This window comes from Hippoglossus stenolepis, chromosome 14 (assembly GCF_022539355.2).
Source record: "Hippoglossus stenolepis isolate QCI-W04-F060 chromosome 14, HSTE1.2, whole genome shotgun sequence".
Classification (NCBI taxonomy): Eukaryota; Metazoa; Chordata; class Actinopteri; order Pleuronectiformes; family Pleuronectidae; genus Hippoglossus; species Hippoglossus stenolepis.
In genome coordinates this window covers 17744584-17765678 of record NC_061496.1, presented here as the reverse complement: position 1 = coordinate 17765678, position 21095 = coordinate 17744584, and the positions used below count along the sequence as shown (strand labels likewise).

The 21095-nt window shown below is 40.9% G+C and overlaps 2 protein-coding genes across 2 annotated transcripts in view; one reads left to right on the top strand and one right to left on the bottom strand.

Annotated features, from left to right (window-relative positions):
- The first annotated feature begins 827 nt into the window (after positions 1 to 827).
- On the top strand, positions 828 to 6807 carry nfil3-4 (nuclear factor, interleukin 3 regulated, member 4). Its single transcript, XM_047343142.1, has 2 exons — positions 828 to 920; positions 4557 to 6807. Exon 2 carries the CDS (start codon positions 4591 to 4593, stop codon positions 5275 to 5277), a length of 687 nt encoding a protein of 228 aa, XP_047199098.1. The 5' UTR covers positions 828 to 920; positions 4557 to 4590; the 3' UTR covers positions 5278 to 6807.
- A 6197-nt stretch (positions 6808 to 13004) lies between these two features.
- lingo3a (leucine rich repeat and Ig domain containing 3a) overlaps positions 13005 to 21095 on the bottom strand; it is a 35748-nt gene continuing 27657 nt past the window's right edge. Inside the window, exon 2 of the mRNA XM_047343217.1 lies at positions 13005 to 17334. Within this exon, the coding sequence (XP_047199173.1) occupies positions 15447 to 17273 (1827 nt within the window). The 5' untranslated portion in view covers positions 17274 to 17334 and the 3' untranslated portion in view covers positions 13005 to 15446. The remainder of the gene's footprint in view (positions 17335 to 21095) is intronic.

Here is a 21095-nt window from a genome sequence, read left to right as displayed (position 1 = left end):
GGCTGAAATGTATGACGACAGTAACATGATCTCATGGGCCTCTGGTGGATATTAACGTCCTAAGTGCATCACAACAGGAAGCAAAAATCGTACTTGTCTTCATGTGACAGCTTCTATACAAAGAAATGGGGGTTGGAGTAAAATGACCAAAGCAAATGTTGAAACTCCAAAGTTGGTTTTAATTAGTTTGGTTATGATAAATTGTGGTTCTGTAGTGAGCACAGTCTCAGATTTATGAGAGAATATTACGATATTAAACGTGGGAACAAATCGTCGGCACTTTGACACGGATGACAAACACTCTCTTTTTTCTGTGAATCTGAGGTTCTGATGATTTATTTATCACCCAGAGGGAAACACTTCAGTCACTTCACTTTTCTGCTCCGTACACTCAGATCATATCTGGGGGTTGTGGCTTTGTCTCTTATACTACTGCTTCTACTGCTATTACTAGGCTACTATGGCTATTACCTCTAGTACTGCTGTTACTAGATCCATTTTTTTCCTGGAAAGACTATTTGTAAAATGTCTAAACTGTGACATGTTTGTGCCGTTGCAACAGGTAAAAAACTACACATAATGATTCGGCACATATCACACACCAAACACAACGAAACAGCAAATACAATTAAATTCAACAGCACTGATTTACTTACATTGACAAAAGAGATGGACCGCCAGAGTAACAGAAAACAACACAGAAAAGAGTGAGATAGAAAAGAAGAGAGAGAAGAGAGAGAAGAGAGAGAAGGTAGGACTGAAAGGTGAGGAGCCACCTTCTGCTTTCAAGTGCATCAATCGCATGACACACAGTTCAGTGTATATCAGTTGTATATGAGTAGTGGATGAGGGCGTCATATCTCTGCATTAGTTCCCAGGCACCTCAGCAGCAGTGGACTTTCTGCACGCAGCAGTTGAAGGTAAGGCCACCGGCTCTTTTTGAACTGATTTGGGACAGTATGTGTGTCTAGGCAGGTTTAACCCCAGGTTTATGACTGAAGGCTTTTATACATGCACTATCAGTATGTATGTGTATATATCGACACATAAATATATACTATCAAGTAAAATGAATTTATTTGTAGCCTATTACCTGAAAATGTTGCCGTGTTATCTGGCAAGAAACCGTTTGAGAAAGAGGAAGAGTTGCTTGTGAAAAGTCAAATTTGACAGACTACAGATTTGTCTGTTTGTATTTCTGTCGGGTTTCTTTTGTGAGTCCACCTTACAATAGGATGTTGGTCATTTTTCATGAACTCACTTAGGCTCCATGTAATTAATCGAACCTTTCAATAGTTTCAATGTTACTTGAAAAATAATCTCACGGTCATATTCATAAGAAATAAAAAACTCAAGTGTTATTGTTATTATTATTATGTGAAGAGGAAACATTTTCTAAAGTTGTAAATATATGTGAAATAAGTCAGAGTGTCATCAGTGTACAGTGGGATTAGATGGTGTTTAATGGATGATTGTTTTAAATTAGATAGTTTACACATTACTTTGAAACATGATCTCAAGTCACCTCAATCCATTTGGAGATGACTGTACGTCCGGATGATCCAAAACAAAGCTAATTGGAATAAACAGTTTGTGTCGTTGTAAGTGCACCATCAATATCTGACTTTGCTGTTTTAACACAGAGCGAAAACCGAGAACTATAAGTTTCTGTTCCATATGAAACCTTTCAGCCCTTTACGAAAAAGTTCATATCAAGGGTTTTCATTGTATCATGTCTCATCTGTATTTTTTAAATACAAATCTAGAGGTTTAGGTTTATGTTGTATGTGCTCTCAAAAGTAAAACACCATATCTTTTTTATCATGGTAAAAGACAGAATTTATCTAAATATTGCTCATTTATCTTGTGTTCATCTATTACACCACCTCTGTTGCTCTGCAAGAACAGTGAGAATATTGTGGTCAATGCCATACATACCTTTATTGAATGGCACTATGAGTTATTTACACTGTCCTTCGGGGATGCATTAACAGAGAACTGTGCCAGTTTCCCCAAGAGGGCATTCATTCACTTGAATTACCCCGATGGCAGTTTGGGAAAGACCACTATTTTTACAATGGGTGGCAGAGTGCACAGCAGTGAGTGTGAGAAAAGAAGAAGTTTGAGAGTTCATTACTAAAAGGCTAACAGGCTAAAATTAGTCAGTGTGAAACAGGTGCATATGTGCAGCAGCAGAGTAGTGAGCAGTGTCCCTGTATAATTATTGTTCTCTCTTCCTGCTGTGCTGCATATACCAGTGCATCACACACTGGTACATGCAGTGTGCACGTTCTCACACAGAGATACAAATATGTGGTCTTACAGGAGTTTTGTTCTCGCTGGGCACAGGCCTGAATATTTTTAACCTTGTGTACGTCCGCACCACAGCACACAGGGCGCACGGTCTCTTTGAATCTTCTGTTTTGATGCCTATGGCTCAGTCTCACTGGCACATCAAAGTATGACAGTAGATGATCAGCGAGGGGAAAGATGCTTTAAGAAGATTACACAGGAAACTATGTGATCATTAATGAGGTAATGGCCTGTGAGGTTCTGGTTTGTGCTAAAGTTCTAAATGTGTGAAATCCTAAGTGACACTTTATTTTGCAGCTCATTCACGAGGTGTGACATGCATCAAGTATTTTGTTATGTCTGATTAGAAATGAACACATCCGCTATCACCTATTCTGCATGATATAAGGAGCGAGGGGCACATGACGTGTGGGTCAGTCTGTGTGCGTTTCTGTCAGGTGGCCGCTGGGGTTTTATTACAATGTTCAAGCAAACAACCCACAAACCCAAGTGAAATAATCAATTTTAAGCTGCATTTATTTCTCTGTCTGGTTTTTCAAAACTGGTTTTGTCAGGATTACAAAATGGACAAACCCTGTATGGTTGCCTTTACGTCCCCAGAATGCATATGAAGTGAAACAAGTCGATAGAAGAGGTGGAAAGGGGAAGTGATGACAGGGTGGATACTTAGATCAGAGACGAGGGTGGGGGAGACAGAAACGCACAACACTGTCAGTCTCACAGTCGAACAAAGAGATGGCTGTTTTTAAATCTGGGTCCATGCGTGGTTGAGAGTTGAATTTATATAATTTATATATAACGAGCACAATTAACTGCATCTCCACTCAACTGGAACAAATTTCTGCACAACAAAACCTTGTCGAAAAGAAATTTCTCTGTTGGAACAAAAAGGTTTGTGCATCATTATCAGTTAATATTATGTTTTGCTTGTTTGAATACGACACAATATCATTAATATGTAATTTAGCAAACATCTAATATGTCAGATTATCTGTACAAACTATAGCGAACTCTCAACAATGTGTGAATCAGACCAGTGGCTGATGTTGGAAATATAAATGATATCATTGCTGCTGTATGCACACTGATGCTCAGACGCATTAGTTGTTGTTCTTCAGTCGAACAGATGTTTCCTGACACCTCATCTCATGTGGTCGAGTTAGGTGGGAGGTGACGTTGGGTGGTGGGTTTGAATGTTGGAGTGAGACAGAGTTGCATGCAAAAGAGTCATGTTGTCAGTAATTGTGTTCATAAACACTGAATATGAAAAGCAACATTTATGCCAGCTGAATCATAGACAATACGATGCTATAATCTTAGGCATTGTTTATCTGAGGCCACATTAAATTCTCAGACACACATTGGTGCTAGTTACTCCTTTCTAGCTCTATTTGTTACCATAAAGTGGCTGAGAAAAGCCTTCACATGTACAAAGCTACATTTAAATCCACCAAGTCGCGACTTTCAGTTTCAGAGTTCTTTCATAATCAGTTTTTTGTATAATCTTGCTCACAAACCAACCAACAAACAGACAGTAGTGAAAACATAACCTCCTTGGTGGACATGACAAGTCAATGTCAATGTTGTGGTTTTTCTCTCAAGCTGGCGAACCTGCAAGATTTTCAAAAATGCTTCTCCACCTCAACATATCTATACAACAGATTTTTGTTTTCTTTGGGAGTGAAGACTGTATCACAGTGAAACCAACCAATTAAATTCACAGCAGGTCACAGGTCTACATTAGATATTTCTGCCACTTGTAGTAATCTATGTCAAACTACTCATGTAGTGTTATGTTGTCGCATTTTTCAAAGAAACAAGTCCATGAAAACAGTAACTGAAGGTCAAGGGGCCCTTCGACGGGGACCAGACAGACAACACTTCAGAAATACTGTGAGAGGTCTAAGGAAAACCGTAGAATTTGATATGCTGAGACAATACAACTGTGATAGTGAAATGACATTCATTTGAAAAGAAAAAGAAAAGAATTGGGTTATGGGCTCCCTCCTGGGTGAGTACAGAGCCTAGTTCCGCCCCCCTACCTGTGGTTTTGTGTTGTTCTCATAATGAATAAACCTCAACATCAGACTAATCTATTCTACTATTAAACTTCAGTGATGAACAAACCAACATACAGCAGGATGAGGTAAAACATTAGATAAGGTTACACAAGAATGAAGTGGCTGTATCACTCAGGCTCCGACACCAGACTAAAAAGCTTCCTCTGTTCTTTTTGATTTCAGGTCACTGTTGTTTGTTACTAATATTTCGACGACCATGGAGCATCTCTCGGTAGCTTTTCACAGAGGCCATGACAGCCATGTTTCACAAGTGGAAAATGAGCTGGTGAATAAAGGACCCCGTCGCAAAAGGGAGTTCATACCTGAGGAGAAGAAGGATGCCCTCTACTGGGAGAAACGTCAAAAGAACAACGAGGCAGCCAAACGGTCCCGGGTGAAGAGAAGGATACACGACTACGTGCTGGAGACTCATTTCATGGCCCTGAAAGAAGAAAATGCCAGACTCAGTGCTGAATTAATGGCCATCAAGCTCCACTTTGGCCTGGTTCGCCCTGCAGCACACACTGTTCACCAGAACAACCCACTGCAACACCACGTCAACAGCAGTAGCCACCACGTGCCCCTGCAGAGGGACTACTACAGGGGTGTCAGAGACTCTTCCTTTGTGCCTTCTCACCCCCTTTTCATTCCTGCATATGCCCTCCATACCATGAGAGGTTATCCATACTTAAACACATGTGGCGGTAGTAGCAGCTCTGGCCTTGTCGCTCCCCTCGTTCTCTCGCCCACCCATTCAACCCAGCTGGGAGCTTCTCTGCTGAAACCCATCGCCAGGAGAGTCACCTCAGATGAAGAGGAGCAGCAGGTCCCTGGGGTGCTGTCCACGTCATGCTCCACTCCACCTCAAAAAATCGCCAGCAAACATATAAACACCTCTGACTGACTGTCCAATCTGCTGCTTGTTGGATTGATGGATTGAGAGATGTAAAGTTAATTTCTCTTCATTTCCCGTTAAATATTCCTGTGGATGCAGAAAGTTTAAGAGGTTTATTTTTGTAAATTGATGGCACATGTATGCTGTTTTTAAAGAAGCACTGCACAAAGCGATTCAACCTCCACACAATCCTTGTTTTGTGTCGTAGCAAACATATACAACTGGCATTAAAACACATTTTGGATGATTCGACTGCAGTCGGACAGGAGTACATGCACCCAAGATGCATTGAGGCCATATTGTGATCTGATTGACCTCTGAAGTTCACAGTTCTACATTCGGATCATTCACACTACAACCAAACAAACAACATATTGCCGTCCCAAAAAGTCAGTAAGCATTTACAGCACGCTGTGCTACGTCCCGAAAACAGAGCTTTGTTAAAGCAGGTGTGGAGATGTGGATTTTGAATGAGGTCACAGTAACCACAGATCTCAGCTCAACATTCTCACTTTGGAGGACTGCAAATAATCAAGCCACATCAAGCAGCAAAACAAGCCTCACGCCCAGTTGTGGAGGAACTACTCAACTTAACTTTTCTACTTGAGTAATAATTAAGTACTTAGTCTTAAATATAATAAATTATTAAAAGTGAAAGTACTTAAAATACTAGCAGTCTACTAGATCATTTTGAGGCTCAGTCTCTTCTGAATCCATTTCAGGTGTTTCTTCTTCACCAGTGATGCTGCTGCGGCAGGAGGCGGGGTCTAATGTTATGTGTCTGATCTGATTGGGTCAGTGGATCAATTCATCTCTCTTTATCAATTACTTATTTATATATATATATAAAAGAATCTGAACATGAAACATTCTACTGCATCTTACAGTGTAGTGAATAGAACAGATATTTGCTGATATATGTTGTGGAATATAAGTGACAGTTACTTGAAAATAAATCTCCTTAAGTAAAGTACAGATACATGAAAAACTTAATTACAGTAATGAAGTAAAAGTACAGTGTTACATTCCACCACTGCTCAGGCCTTTTCTTTGTTTTTACATATGTAGATCAGAACTGTCAGTTTAATCAGGATTGACTTTTTTTTTTTTGATGGACCTACGTGCTAATGTGAACCAGCAGTGATATGAGAGACGTTCTTATATGTACTTTGTGACTTTATGTATAAAGCTTTCTGACACAATAAGTGGGGTTGATCTGCTTTTCTGATGTGAAGCCCCCCCACAGACACATTCTGACCAACAGGATTGTTGCAACAAGGTTGGCAATTGTTCTGAGCTCTCAGCTCTGAGCTGAGCCCAAAGAACGTCTGGTTACATTAGTCCACAGTAATTGTGTATGGCTCCCCCGGGTCCCTTTTACCGGGGGTCCCCAAAATACCTTGAAACACCCCTGCTGACCAGTATGTTATGTGTGAGAGGCTGCTATAGATGCCTTTACCGTCTGACCTCTCATCTCACTCTGTCACCCAACACAGATCCATGTAGATATGTAATGTGTACAATAAACGTTCAAAGAGATATTGTGTCTTAGCGTCTGGAATCATTTAACACCTGACCAGTAAGATGATTTTACCATGAATTAACAAAACTTTAGTTTTGACTGGGTTATTGTAGAATGAAGTATTTCTCTTTCATAGACTGAAAAGCAATATTGAAAACATGTCGCTCAATTATTTTAACATTTTTATATATTGACATTTATAAGGCTTCACCTGGGAAGTGGTTGCAACCCTCCTCTAAATGGAAACACTGAAGCATGATGTCGTTTTCCTGTGTGGGCAGATATAGTCAGCTTCTACCGTAATGTGACAACAGTGTGTTAAATCTTTTAATAGGCTAGAGGCACAGAATGGCCCCTTAGATTTAGGCTCCACACAGTTACCTAAATGCATCTGATTTTTGTATTTATTTAATGGCTTCATCCCTGACTTTTACTGCAGCCTCCCACCAAGTTTCATGGAAACATATTCATTGTTTTTGTGTAATCTTGCTAACAAAAAAAAAAACACCCCAACCAACAAACAGATAGGGTTGTGTAAAGTTATTCATACACAAAAAGCTGTGCCCAGATACAGAGACCAACTCCTACAGAGCTGAAGCTTCAGACTACAGAGAGACCCAAAGTAAAACATGACAGAAACAGCAGCCAACTAGTCTATTTGTCTAGTTAACATTTTTTTAACTCGACAGTGCCAGTCCTCCTGGGTCAAAGCCAAAGCCTCAGGGCCAAACACTACACTAATGATGACTACTGAGTACTAACTACTTTTTTTCTAACACTACTTTTTACAGAAATGCAATAACTTATCAGCTGCTGAGGGTTTGACTATGAAGCATAGCCAAGAAAGCTTTAACAGCAGTTTTTTTTAAAGTGTCCATAAGCCAATCAATGCCAAATTTAAGTCTAACTAAATAATTAGATTTTATGAATTATGGCACATTTGAATACAAAAGGAGTCAATTAAATATATGCATATGTTTCCTTATATGCTAATCTAGGCATTGAGCATTAAAAAATTATTAATCTGAACATTTGAGCCGATACATCATTTATTTGTGTCATGTAGCTGCAATTTTCTTAAGTGGATTTATTTACTTTTCACTTTTACTCAGCTACATATGTCAGCAAATATCTGTCGGACAACTTTCTGTACTGATGACTGGACAACGGAGGAATCAGGCAAAACTCATACAGAGGTCACACATGGGAAGAAGAAGATTACAGGGAATCCAACAAGTCAAAAACCAGAACAAGGCACCAAAACTTACAGGGTAATGGTCATACACAGGAGGGCTACACAAGGAAGTACAAGTACAGTACACCGAGAATCTGGCAGGGAAGAGATGTGTGAGCAGGTGTGTGTATACTGGGTGAGTGATTGGCGATGAGGTGCAGGTCGTCACAGGAATTTCCCATTAGGATCCAATCAGAGTGGGAAGGTAACATTAGAATAAGATTCAATTAGATTTAGAAGAGGGTCAGGGTTAGGGTTATAAATCATCATAAATCATGAATAGTAATAATGAATAGTCTTTTCAGCAGCATAATCTGCAGCATTCTTCATTAATATAATAAACTCTGTACTATTTGTGTATGACAGCATTAGGGAGGAGGCTATACTTAGCAAGAGCTTTGACTTTTAATACTTTAAATACATTTAAAAGCAAGTACTAAGTTACTTTTAAGTGGGACTTCAACTCGTACTTGAGCAAATTACTTTCTATTTATTTGCATTTTCACTGAAGTTAAATGTTTGAGTTTTCAGTTTACAGCTCTCAGCTGCTGTAACAACTTCAAAATGATCATCAGAGCTCAAGGGGTTGAAATTATCGGCCAGTTCAAAGTTAGCTGTTTTACAAACAGCAGAACAGAAACTGACTTTACAGTAATGTTACTATATTTTTCCTAGTGACTCAAGAAACCTAAATTCTTGGTAAATGTTTTATTTCAGCTTATCTTCTGATCTGCAGGTCAATTGTTTGTTCAACACCTACTAACCACTATAATTCCAAATAGACACCACGTCTCAACACCGGTGCGACACGAAATGTGTCATCACACACACACTGTTTGTACGTCTATCTTAGTGAGGACACTAAATGCGTAACCAAAGCCCTAACCCAAACCCTTACATAAACTTAATTCTAAACCTAACCCTAAAACCAAGTCTTAACCCCCAGACAGTCCATTAAAGGTGGGTCAGAAAGTGAGGACCGGCCAAAATGTCCTCATTCGTAGGTTGTAGGCTCAAATTGGTCCTCACAAAGATATGAGTACAAGAGTAAACACACACACACACCCCATTGCAGTCACCTATCAGACTTAACATCATGTAGATGGAAATACCTTTGTTAAAGAAGAAGTTAAGTGTCAGTACATTTAGTCTCTTAAGCAAATATAAGAGCTCCTTGAAGGGAGGGTTTCAGAGCACTGTGCATTTTACCACTGCTATATATAGTGTTAAAGTACAAATAAATTAAAATAAATTAAATGAATAACATGTAGGGCAGACCCATGTGATTAATATCCTAATTTCACAGTCTGACAGTGTCTGTCAGTGTGTTATGCTTGGTTGATGACACCTCATGTGAAATGCATAGGTCACAGTCAACTCTTGATACACAGAACAAAGAAAAAGGGAATAGAGAGTCATTTCCCAGTAACATGTGTTTTGCTAAAGGTCTAATTTGAATTTCACAGGAAGAACCTGGTGTCAATTTCAGTAAGTAAAGTTTAATGAGGGTAACATTAACATTATTGTTTGATAAACATGTTTATGCAAAGCTATTTATAAATCTTTACTCTTGCTACTCGTGTTTTGATGAATGCATACAAATGAAAAATAATAACCTTATATGGAGTAAATATGCTTTTCATTAACTTAAGTGAAACATTAAGAGGAAAAGCTGTGAGCAGGGTAATTCAAAAAAAAAAGTATCTGTCTGAGTCACATCATGTTGTTTCAAAGCAGCTTTCAAGACATTCTTGTCACTATCCTTTTCTTCTCCGATTACCAGAAATTTTAATGAGTAAAATATGAGAAGGACATGACACAGTAAAGAGTTAGAGCTGTGAAAAGGAGAAGAAAACCTGAAGGAATGAGTGGAGACACATGAACGCAGACGCCTCATCTTATCATTCCATCAGATAAAAATGCTGAGCAGGGGCGAGTGATTTAGATTTTGGATCAAGACAACAAGAAGGGAAACAGCTTAGCGACTTATTACGAAACCAACATGTGTATTTAAAAGCCATCAGCCATAAGTACAGTACATAGCAACAGAGGTTTGGAGCCCATTTCATATCAAGGGCCACTATAATATTCTTCAAAGACACAAGTCACACAAACCTCTTCAATGTTATGGTTGGAATGGCTTCTCTTTGGTGTGGCTTCTGGTGTCACATGGTAGTGATGGCGATGCTACTTCCAGATGGTTTTCTGCATTGCGATCAGTCAGTCGTGAAAGTCTTGAAGATAATTTTAAAAGCTCTACTTAAACAAACCTGAAAACACATTTCACATGACCATTCCGCCTGCAGGTATCAATAGTAAGCAGAGCGTCTACTTTTATTTGCTGAGTTGCAGAAAATACCGGCTTTGCAAGAGTCCTGCTCACAGTTGTAGGCTGTTCCAAACAATTTCTAACCTCAGGTTAGTGTTGTAGCACATCCACTAGTTTTATTTGAACTCGCTCAAACAAATATGTGCAGCTCTTTTTGTTTGCTTTTCACGTCGTCAAATTATTCATTAAGTTCCTGGAGGAGTCCCAGGAGGTCACACTTGCTCTTGTCATTGCATGCTTGTTAGCACAGACAATTTCTCCCACGTCAAAAGTGATCCATGCATAAAAATGATGAGTCCGGATGTGTTCTGTATAATCACAGACCAGAGAGGAAATTTGAATTTTTTTTTGCAGTGTCTTGAAGTGTCCTTTCAATACCTCATTCTATATCAATAATCTGCTCAGTGATAGTTCTTCAAAACAAAATGATGTGATAAATCGGGGAAGACGAGGTTGTGACTGAAAAGACCCAATCAGCAAGCGATCGTGAGTGTCCATGTCTCCAAACATTTCAGTGTTTCCAGCTGTAAGGACGCTCGTCTTTTTCATCAACCCACAAGCCCATTTGCTGGTTTTTAATATTTCTTCTTCCAAATCTTGGTTCATGTGTTTTGTTCACCTTGAGTGTGACCTCACAGGCAATGACACCACCCTGAAGTCCACTATTTTCTTATAATACAGTATTTGCTTTCAGGAGAATTTTGTGTGTGTTTGAGTTTCTGAGTTGCATATATGTATTTGTCTCCTGGGCCAGATCAGACTGTCTTGTGGTCCTCCTCCAGTCTGGAAGCCCCCCACCCCTGATGTAGTCAGATGAGTCAGACATGTTTTTAACAGGTGTAAATCCTTGAGCCCTGTTACTTTGGTACTCTTAGTTATTCATCATTCAACTCATATGATTAAACATGAACTTTTTTGTTTTTGCATTTATAGGAATGGTGTTCATGTCATTTCCTGATCTGTGTTATAGGAGCACTGACGCTGTATTGAAGACTCGTGGGATTCAAACAAGCTACATGTTTAGGTCATGTTTTTCTTGGTCTTAATAAAGAAGATGATTATTCTTCCTTTTATAACTAGGTTTGCTAGTTAGCGTGGATGTGTTAATGTCTTCTTGTGTCTTTAATGTGCTGTATAGATCTGTATCTCCCAGGCCTATATTGGTCTTGACTTCAGGTTAGTCACCCTGATGAGGGCCAGGGGCATTTTTTTTAATATCTTTGCCATGCTTTCGCCACACTAACATAGACTTTTTTATTTTTCCACAGCAGGAGTGCCTTTCTTTTTTCTATCAAAATGTATTCCCCCAGCACCAGAGGACCTTATGGTATTTCTTCACACACCTTTTTTACCTTTCTGTACTAACATGTCTTTTTAGAGTGCAGGACTTCATGGCCTGTTTGAACAATAGAAAATATTTCAAAGATCTAATGCAGACATGTTTTAAGACATATAAGAATACTCTGTACTTTCACAGAAAAGTTTGGTGCACAAAAACTTATATATCACAAACCATGAATATCTGTTAATGTGCTCAACTCACCAGGTCACATATTTCACGGTCTACGGGAATGTCTGTTCTTAGCTTATGTAAACTAGAGGTTTCAAGTGTCTAATTCACACGTTGATTTTTGCATAACCCTAGAGATTATTTTGTGTGTGTGTATATATACATATAAATAAATCAAACTCCAATTTCAGCACATATTTAAAAAAAATAATATAAAACAGCCTCCTGGAGTCAAACAAAAAAACAGTGTGACAAGTAACACTTTTGAATAGAAGGGGCTAATGAAGAAGATATTTTGATAAATATACATAAATATACTGGGTGCTGAACATCTTCCTGCCGCATGCTCTACTTCCTCCTTAAGGCGTCCCTGAAGTGCACACCACTTCTTATTTATCTTTGACTTCAGCAGTTACAAGTCATAAGTTAAGTATGAATTCAGTTACCCAGTGATGAGGCTCAGTTTAGTTTAACAAGTTACAATGTATTAAAACACTCAATGACACTCTTCTAATATCCAGGGGACCCCCCTATACATGTCCCTTGGGATAACTAGAAATAGCCTCTTTTTTTTACATTTCTTCTGAGTTATGTGAAAAAACAAAACTGGATAAATAGTTTAGAAAGATATTAGAACTGTATTGAAAATATTCTCACCATGTCAGCACAGAATACCTATATCATGATCATTTTAATGAGTGAAGGTGGAAACTTTGAGACATTTGAATATCACTGAATATAGTCATAACAGCAAAATGGTTAAATGGTTGTGATGTAGAAAGCCAACAACAAATACATGCAACTTAATTGTAAATATTTGTACCAGTTTACAGAAATGTTATATATTTTTTTATCTTGTGTTTTGATGAATACACAAAATGAGCAATAACTCTTCTCAATCATTGTTGTGTATCAGGGCAGGAACTTGTTATTTTGAGCACTTAATATTTATGTGTAGTGTAGATAACACATCCTTCATTCATCTGAATCAACTGTTTTTTAAAAAATGTTTTAAATATGACAAACCTGGGGAAAAACATACCATAAAAATCTGCAACACAGAATCTCACAGTGAGAGGTTTACCATGAGGGTGGGGAGATCAGACAGCAGCTGTAAAAGAAATGGGACAGGACATCATCATAGCATATAATATAGCATGCTTTATAAACAGTGTGCTTCCTTTTTATAAAACAGTACAATACAAAACAGTCTAGCACTTCCAGACACAATGGCTTCCATATTTACAGGAGGAGTTCATCATTAGAAGAATTAAAAATACATCAGAGTTGTTAATCACAGAGAGGAAGCTTAACTGATGTCAGATCAGTCCAGGAACATATTCACAGTTGGTTAATAATAACTTCTTGTGCAGTATATGTGAGCGAACATGGAATCACGCTCCACCACTCTGTTTCCAGTTTCTACGCTTTGTTTGCTGCGTGAGGAATGTTACTTAGGTTATTCCACAAAATGAGTTTTCACTTTCAATACTGCACAAATATACAGGTTGAGAAAGTCATTATTCAGTCTTTTGCTGATGATTGTATGACTAGTATGTTTGATTTGATGAGATTGTAAAGCAATTTGTAACGTAAAGTTTGAAAATGGTTACGAAAATCTAATTATTATTATTGCCATTTTTTGCCAACAGAGGGCAGCAGAGTAACAGTTTTAAAAGTTGAATGGCAGAACCTAAGCAGCTGATCTCACAACTGGTGCTATTGGTTTATAGGACAAAAGATCAAGAGCATTTTTGAATTATATATGCAGCTGATCTGTGTTCTCACGCTCTCAAAATAATGTCTGAGGTGATGAGGAAAAGTGGATTTAATGACTCCAGTTTCTGGGTTTCTACATATACTGAAGTGTGGTATAGAAAGTACTACACATTTTCATTGTCCATGGACATGACTGCAAATTCATGTGAAACGACAATGTATCATATTCTCAAATACAAACTGTATTCCTCAAGTATAAATATTACCTCTGATTTCTATGTGAGGGCAACTAGCAATTAATAATGACATCTTATTGAATTTCACCTTTAGAACCGAATCTATTCAAACTCCTACAAAAACGTTGCACACCTCCCTTTTGTGGCCTGTTGTTGTGACCCCAGCACCGAGCCCTTTGTTGTTAGTGTCTGTGTCTTCCTAAAATACCCAAACTCCCCCTCCTCACTGCCTCTGTTTCATTATGACCTCTGTTCCAGTTTGCTAGGTCTATACCGCATTAGCATTTTTCTCTACGCGTCTAAAAACAGATCGAGATCCCGATCAGAGTCCACTTAACTCCTTCCCCTGGTGGTCAGCCAAACGCCTCCCGTATCACACTGGACAGGAATAGGCCGACGAACGAAAACCCGATATGGACGCCCCCTGTGATTTGTGTTGTGAGCTCAAGGAGCGAGCAGATCTGATGATGTGATACAATGAGAGAGTACAATTTCTGTTTATGACCGGACTAGATATCAATGATTTTGAAAAAGAGACGTTAACAGTACAATTACAGTAGGACAGTAAAATCTGATCAGTCAACATTACTATAAACAACGACAGGGATGTCAGTGATTACAAAATATATAATACAATCTCATACAGTATCATCTATTCAACATTGGGATAAACGCATCCCGGCAAATGTTCAATTTACAAATAATTCACATTATTCAAAGAAAGAAGCCAACGTTCATCTTTACACAGGAGTTTCAGATTAACAGGGCAAGAGTCTTGTACAGTGTGACAGTGGACAAACAAAATTGTGCATGTTTTGATTTACAAGTGCACATGACCTGTCTGAGTCCCACTTTTGTATTAAATCACCCTCGACCAACTTACATCCAATGAAAACGTCTCTCTCCCCCATCTTTGCACTGACAGTGATATTAGATGGTGCTTTATGGTCAAATTGGCAGTGTTGCAGAGTAGTAGTCGTTTCGTATAATTCGTATTTTCTGTACGAACCCATCAGCGGCTCAGAAAGCAGAGCCTCTACATATTAATGCTCTAAAGTTCTGATTGTAGTGTAAATATGCAGTATTATAGCTCAAACTAGTCAAATACATGTTGGCAAGTCCTTGGCAATCATTGAGCACCACCCAGCTGTTATGTATTCATGAGTTCAGAGACAGAGAGCTCGAGTCACCACAGACGGAGCAGAGAGGTGAGGTCCTTTACAGATGAAGAGAGACAGGGATCCTGGTGGGGAAGAGAGCTGGAGTTGGCAAAGAGCTCTGTGGAGGTTAAAGACTGCTGGGACTCTGAGTGCTATTGTTGCTTAGTCTGTTTTTAACAGTCTATTGAAGACATCTTTAAATATAATCCAGATTTCCTCTGCACAATAACAAGGACACGCAATAAAGAGCAGTAGAAATACATTATCTCAAATCCATACCGATTGCCTTTTTTCCCCCCCATACGTCTTTTTTCAAAAACAAAACCTTGTCTCGATAAAACGTCCCATAAATAATTCTAATGTTTTGCAAGCAGGCGCCCACTCCAGTGTTTTTATGTCCCAGCTTGCTACTGCTTGTAAACAGCATCACGGACAGAATACTAAAAAGAAAAAATCGGTCCCACATGATCAAATCATCTTCATGTTGAACTTGCGCGCCCCGCCCTGTCCTCCGCTCGCAGCAGGTCCCTCCACTTTCCTGAAGGAGTATTCCACCGAGAAATTGTTCTTGTGCTGCCCCTTCCCTCGACTCCACACAAACAGCAGGATGAAGCAGAACAGGACCACACCCAGGAACATGATGCAGCCCATAGCTGTGGATATGAGGATGGTCTTGAGGTCCAGGGTAAACTTCAAGAAGACTCTGGTGTCGTTTAGATTAGTGTCATTAAGATCCCCGGCATAGTAAGTGCGGTTGGCCATGAGGGCTGCGTCTAGCGGCAGCCCGCTCACTGTCAGAGTGGCAAAATAGGTGTCATTTCCACCAGCGTTACTGGCTATGCAGATGTAGGTTCCACTGTCTGTCACCTGGGCGTACCGTATTTCTAGCGTGCCTTCTGGTAACACAGTTAAGCGCCCGCTGCTCTTTGTGGTGATGCGGCGGCGCTGAGGGGAGATCCAGAATACCACTGGTATAGGCTCGCCTTCAGCTCTGCATATGAACGACACCACCTGTCCCTCGCGGGCAGTTATCTGCTGCAGTTTCCTGTTGCGGATTTTGGGCTTCTGGCAAGTGAAGTGGTCAAAGAGGGCCGAGTCAGAGAAGGCGTTGAGTGCCCGTCCTTGCACCTCGACAGGCGTCATACACACCGGGGAGGCACCGTCAAAATTAAGGGTCTTCCTGCGCTGGAGGATCCAGAGCAGGCGGCAGTCACAGGCGAGAGGGTTTCCATCCAGACGCAGTGTCTCCAGAGTGTTGACAGATTGAAACGCTCCCTCCTCCAGGGTCACCAGGCTGTTAGTGGAGAGGTTAAGAAGGCGGATCTGCCTTAGACCGCCCAGTGCGTATGGCTGCACTACTACCAGGTTCGTGTTGACCATATGCAGCTCCTTCAGCCTGACAAGGTCCCGCAGCGCCCAGGACTCCAACACAGAGATGGGGTTGTAGGAGAGGTTGAGGCTGGTGAGGTGGGCCAGACTGCGCAGGGCGGAGGTCGGCACAGACGTGATGTTAGTGTGTGTGATAGACAACCAGGACAAGTTAAGCCCCTGCAGGCTGTGAGGGGAAATGTGCTCCAGAAAGGGCCAGTGGTTGATCTCGAGCCCCCTCAGGTTTCCCAGCTTGCGGAAGTTCTGGTCTTCTAAGGCAGAGATGCTGAGGTAGCGGAGCCGCAGAGTCACCAGGTTATGCAGATAAGAGAGAGACTGGCTGGACACAGACGTCAGGTTGCACCTCTCGATGGTCAGCTCCTTCAGCCCCACGAGACCCAGGAAGGCCTTGTTGGAGATATAAACCAGATCATTGTCTCCAACTTCTAAGTTTTTTAGGCTTTTCAGGTCCTGGAAAGTAAAGTCCAAAAGAATCACGATCTTATTCCCACTGAGGTCCAGTGACGTCAGGTTGGAGAGACGTGAGAAAGCCCCCATTGGGACCAGTTTCAGCTGGTTGCCCCTCAGCGACAGCGACTGCAGGTTCTGGAGAGTAGAAAAAGCATTCGGTTCTAGGGCACTAATCATGTTGTCACTCAAGTCCAGCTTTTCAAGGCGGGGATACGAAAGCAGGTCTCCGTGCTCCACCCAGCGGAGTTTGTTTCCACTTAGATCCAGGATCTTGGAGTCCTGTGGGATGCCTTCTGGCAGTGCGGACAGGCGTTTGCCGAAACACGACACGGTCTTGAGCTTCGGGATGCAGTCGCAACGTTGTGGACATCCCTGGCTGTGAATCGGTGACACAGTGATCATCAGCAGCAAGAATAGGAAAGGCAGGAGCCAGTCCTGGTTCAGGTTCAGCCCCATGTCCCTCTTCTCCACTGCTTCCTCCTGCTCCTGTCTGGGGTTGAATCACTGGGCCAGACACCTAAGGGGTAGAATGGGAGGAAGAAAAGGAGAAGAGGATGGTGAATGGAGGGGCGGGAGGTGGGGATGTGAATGAGAGGGAGGGACAAAGAGAGAGACAGTGAGACAAATTAATTACACTCCATTCCCGTTCAACAGCAGCGATCAAACACTCTAAATGAGTGGAATTACAATTACAAACTCTAATTGACCCGGCACAGCAGTGAAATTAAAGCCAGAGCGCAGAGATAATCCTCAAAGGAGCGAGTCCTGTGTTCAGCCGAAAGCAGTTCGGTTCACAATGTTCCACTGTGCTCTGCAGGCACTCCGGCTTTTTAAAATCATATGTCACAATAACTCAGTCAATAACATCATCTGTGTAAGTCTCCGAGGCGTGAGGCTTATCATGAGAGGAGCTCGCTACAGCCTGACCTGCGTACGGCTTTATGGCTTTTATATGAAACACACACACACACACACACACACAAAATTCCCCTCTCCCTCATCCACCCGATGTTTGCAGCAGACTGGTAATCCCTTTGTAAACCCAACGTGAAATACCAACCAGTGGGACAGGTGGCGCTGGATAACATGATCCATAATAATGCAACGTTGCTGCTGATAGTGTGTTAAAACATATCGAAAGGCCAGTGCTGCTTCACTCTCAGTGGTTCACACACTATGAGGGTCCCATCCTGTAATATGTGCTGGTTGTGCTGCTACAATGACACAAACATATTCAGAAAAAAACTGAAAAATCATTGTCCTTAACCCCCTGGAAATAGATATAAGACACATCCATAGCTATACGGACACTCGGAGAGGACATACCTCCACAAGGTTAAAGAATCGGCCTGTTTGAGTAGTTTTTGCAAAGTCTTGCTGACAAAGAAATGCAGACAAAACATAAGCTTTCTTTTGGTGAGCAAAACTAGGGAAAAACTTCTGATCGGATAACCACCCAAAATTCTGTTAAAACTCAAATATCGATCAATCAATCATTTGATCAGTGTTGATAATGTGGCGGATCATAGATGGTGTGTCTGCATGACAGCGCAAATAAAGAGAGAGAGAGAGAGAAGAGAGCAGGTGGAGCAAGGTTGGACTGGATATAAATAATTCAATATAATATATAATAGGTGCAAGTTCATGGGTTTATTTATATAGTTGAGGCGTAGAGACGTATAAAGTGACGTATGTGGGGACACAATGACGTGGCTCTAAGGCGACTCCAGTCCCTGGAAAAGTAAACTGGTTATTAAAAGGTTCCCACGTTGAACCAGCTCCGAACCAGCACTAGCACACTGTTTAGTTTGGTGGAAAAGGGGTATCGAACCCAGGTGGAGGTGCTCTACTGTGTGCAATTCTTGTTCATTTTGTGGGAAACACTGCAAAGACAATTAAAATAAAAATCCTACATCTGCCCATTTATTTAGAATCGCTCCAAAATGTAATGGGTTCTTTATTGAACCATGTCCGACCCCTTCACAAAACTGAATGTAAATCGGTTTGGTAGTTTATGCATAATCCTGCTATCTGACAAACGACCACTGATGAAAACATAACCTCCTTGACAGAGGAAAATGTGACTGTTAAATGCTAATGTTTGGCAAAGTTAGAGAATTTACCAGTCCATAGAAACTAAAGTGAAACACCCAAAAATGCACCTGAGTCACAAGACAGGAGGCGTTTTGGCATTTGGACGAGAACTAACACCGCTGAATGGGTTTTAAATTCCCTCCTGCTGCTGTTGCAGACGGCTTAATAACTCCTTTCATGTCCCTCACCTCTACACATGTTCTCATTTACAATTCACCCAGGTTCAGACATGAATATTGAGTATCAGCCAACCTGCCACTGAATAAATGTAACTGTCTGAAAATGCCAGCAGGACTGTCTGACGGCAGACAGGCTTAAATGAGCAGAACATTGTTTTAAAAAATCATCTAAACCAACTAAATATGAAGATTTCAGACATCTGAGAAGCCATGAGTGGAATTAAAAAAGGAGACGATGGAAGCTGCTGACACCCCAGATATGCATTAATCAGACACAGCGGCCTGACACAGTCCACAGCCCACAAAGTGTGTGTCATTCGCTGTGATCTAAGAAGACACTGAAGCTAAAAGTCTTTTCTGCAGCCAAGGATGGAGCACGACAGCTGATCTGGATCCCTCGACAGATTTCACCTTGAATATCATGGAAATTTATAGATTAATAAATCTGTTGGAAGGACTTTATCCTTTCAAATTTACACTTTCATTACCAACTTAAGATTAAAAGGTTCAGGGGTTGAGAGATGGAGAGTAAGATAGTCTACATGTTAAATACAGAACTGCTCAACATCATTATCTCAACCCCTTTTCTTCACTTCCTGTTCCTAGCAGCTGGATTTAATGGATTCAAACTGGAATCCAGGTTAGTTTTGTGAGCTGATGGTCAAAGTCTAGAGCAGACTTTAAATTTTTTGTGTGTGTTTTTTCTGTTCACGGAAATTATTTGCATTATATTTGTTGATGCTGCAAACAGAATGCACTTCTCTCTCAGTGTATAAACTGTGATTGTGAGGTCACCGTGACCTTGACCTCTGACCACCAGAATCTGATCAGTTCATCCTTGAGTCCGAGTGAATATTTGTACCTAATTTGAAGAAATTCCCTCTACGCATTCTCAATATATCACGTTCACAGGAATGGGACAGGCCACCCGAAAACAGAAGTGATTTTTATGCCTCTGACCACTGGCTGTCGCCGGTGCAGAGGCATAAAAATCACTTGCCGGGACTTTAGGGGCTCTGTAGCACACGGTAGCATTGTGCATTAAATCATCTCTATGTGCTTCTGTTACAAGTGAATTTCCCCAGCGTGGGATCAATTCAGGTCGTGGTTTGAAAATTCTAACGAGAGCGCGGGACAAATGGCATAGTGGACATAATGTTGTCATATAAGACTATGCTCTGCATCGTGTAAACATAAACATAAAACTGAATATTCTATTAGCAACTTGAGTAAACATCAGAATTGGAGTAATGTCTTAATCAGAACAAGATGAATAGTCAGACTACTGGTGTCCATGTAAACTTAGTCACTGACAGAGGATCAGTTCAAATCTGGCTGCTCTCATTAGAGGATAACTAAAACTTTAGTGGTATATGAAACTCTAAACAAGCAGGTGTGTGTTGACCCCTCACAGCACTGACCACAAACCTCCTCCTCCGAACCCCAAACGCTGCCCCCTCCCCACATATGAAAAACGTCTCCAGTTTCCTTGTCAGTCACATTGTCAGTTTTCCAAACCCATATCTGGTGGCAGTCACTTGCTAATAAGCCCGGAGGCCCCAGAGGCAGCCAATGCTCCACGGGTCAACAGCAGGTGGATAGAGCAGTGTTCACTCATCTCCACACAGAGCTGGGAGTCCGAGAGGCTACTGTTACCTGGAGTAAGCCGAGTCAAAAATAACCTTGAGTGCCACATCTCTTTGATTACACAGCAGGAGGACTCTGGTGCTGACCTTCAGCAGATGCTGGTGACAGAGGGCAGAGCTGAGGCTGCTGGGAGGATGAGCTGGTTCTCCTGACAGAGGAGTGACTCACATCCACTTTCACTCAGACTTTATTTTTCATCTGCTTTTTTTTTTAGATAAAAATCTGAATTACCTCATTTACCACCTGGCTGGAAAAGTGATGATAGAAATACTGCACTATACCAACCAGTGCAGTTTCCGTCTACATACTCCCCCCCCAATAAGATCACAGTGACCTTTACCTTCGACCACTGAAATCT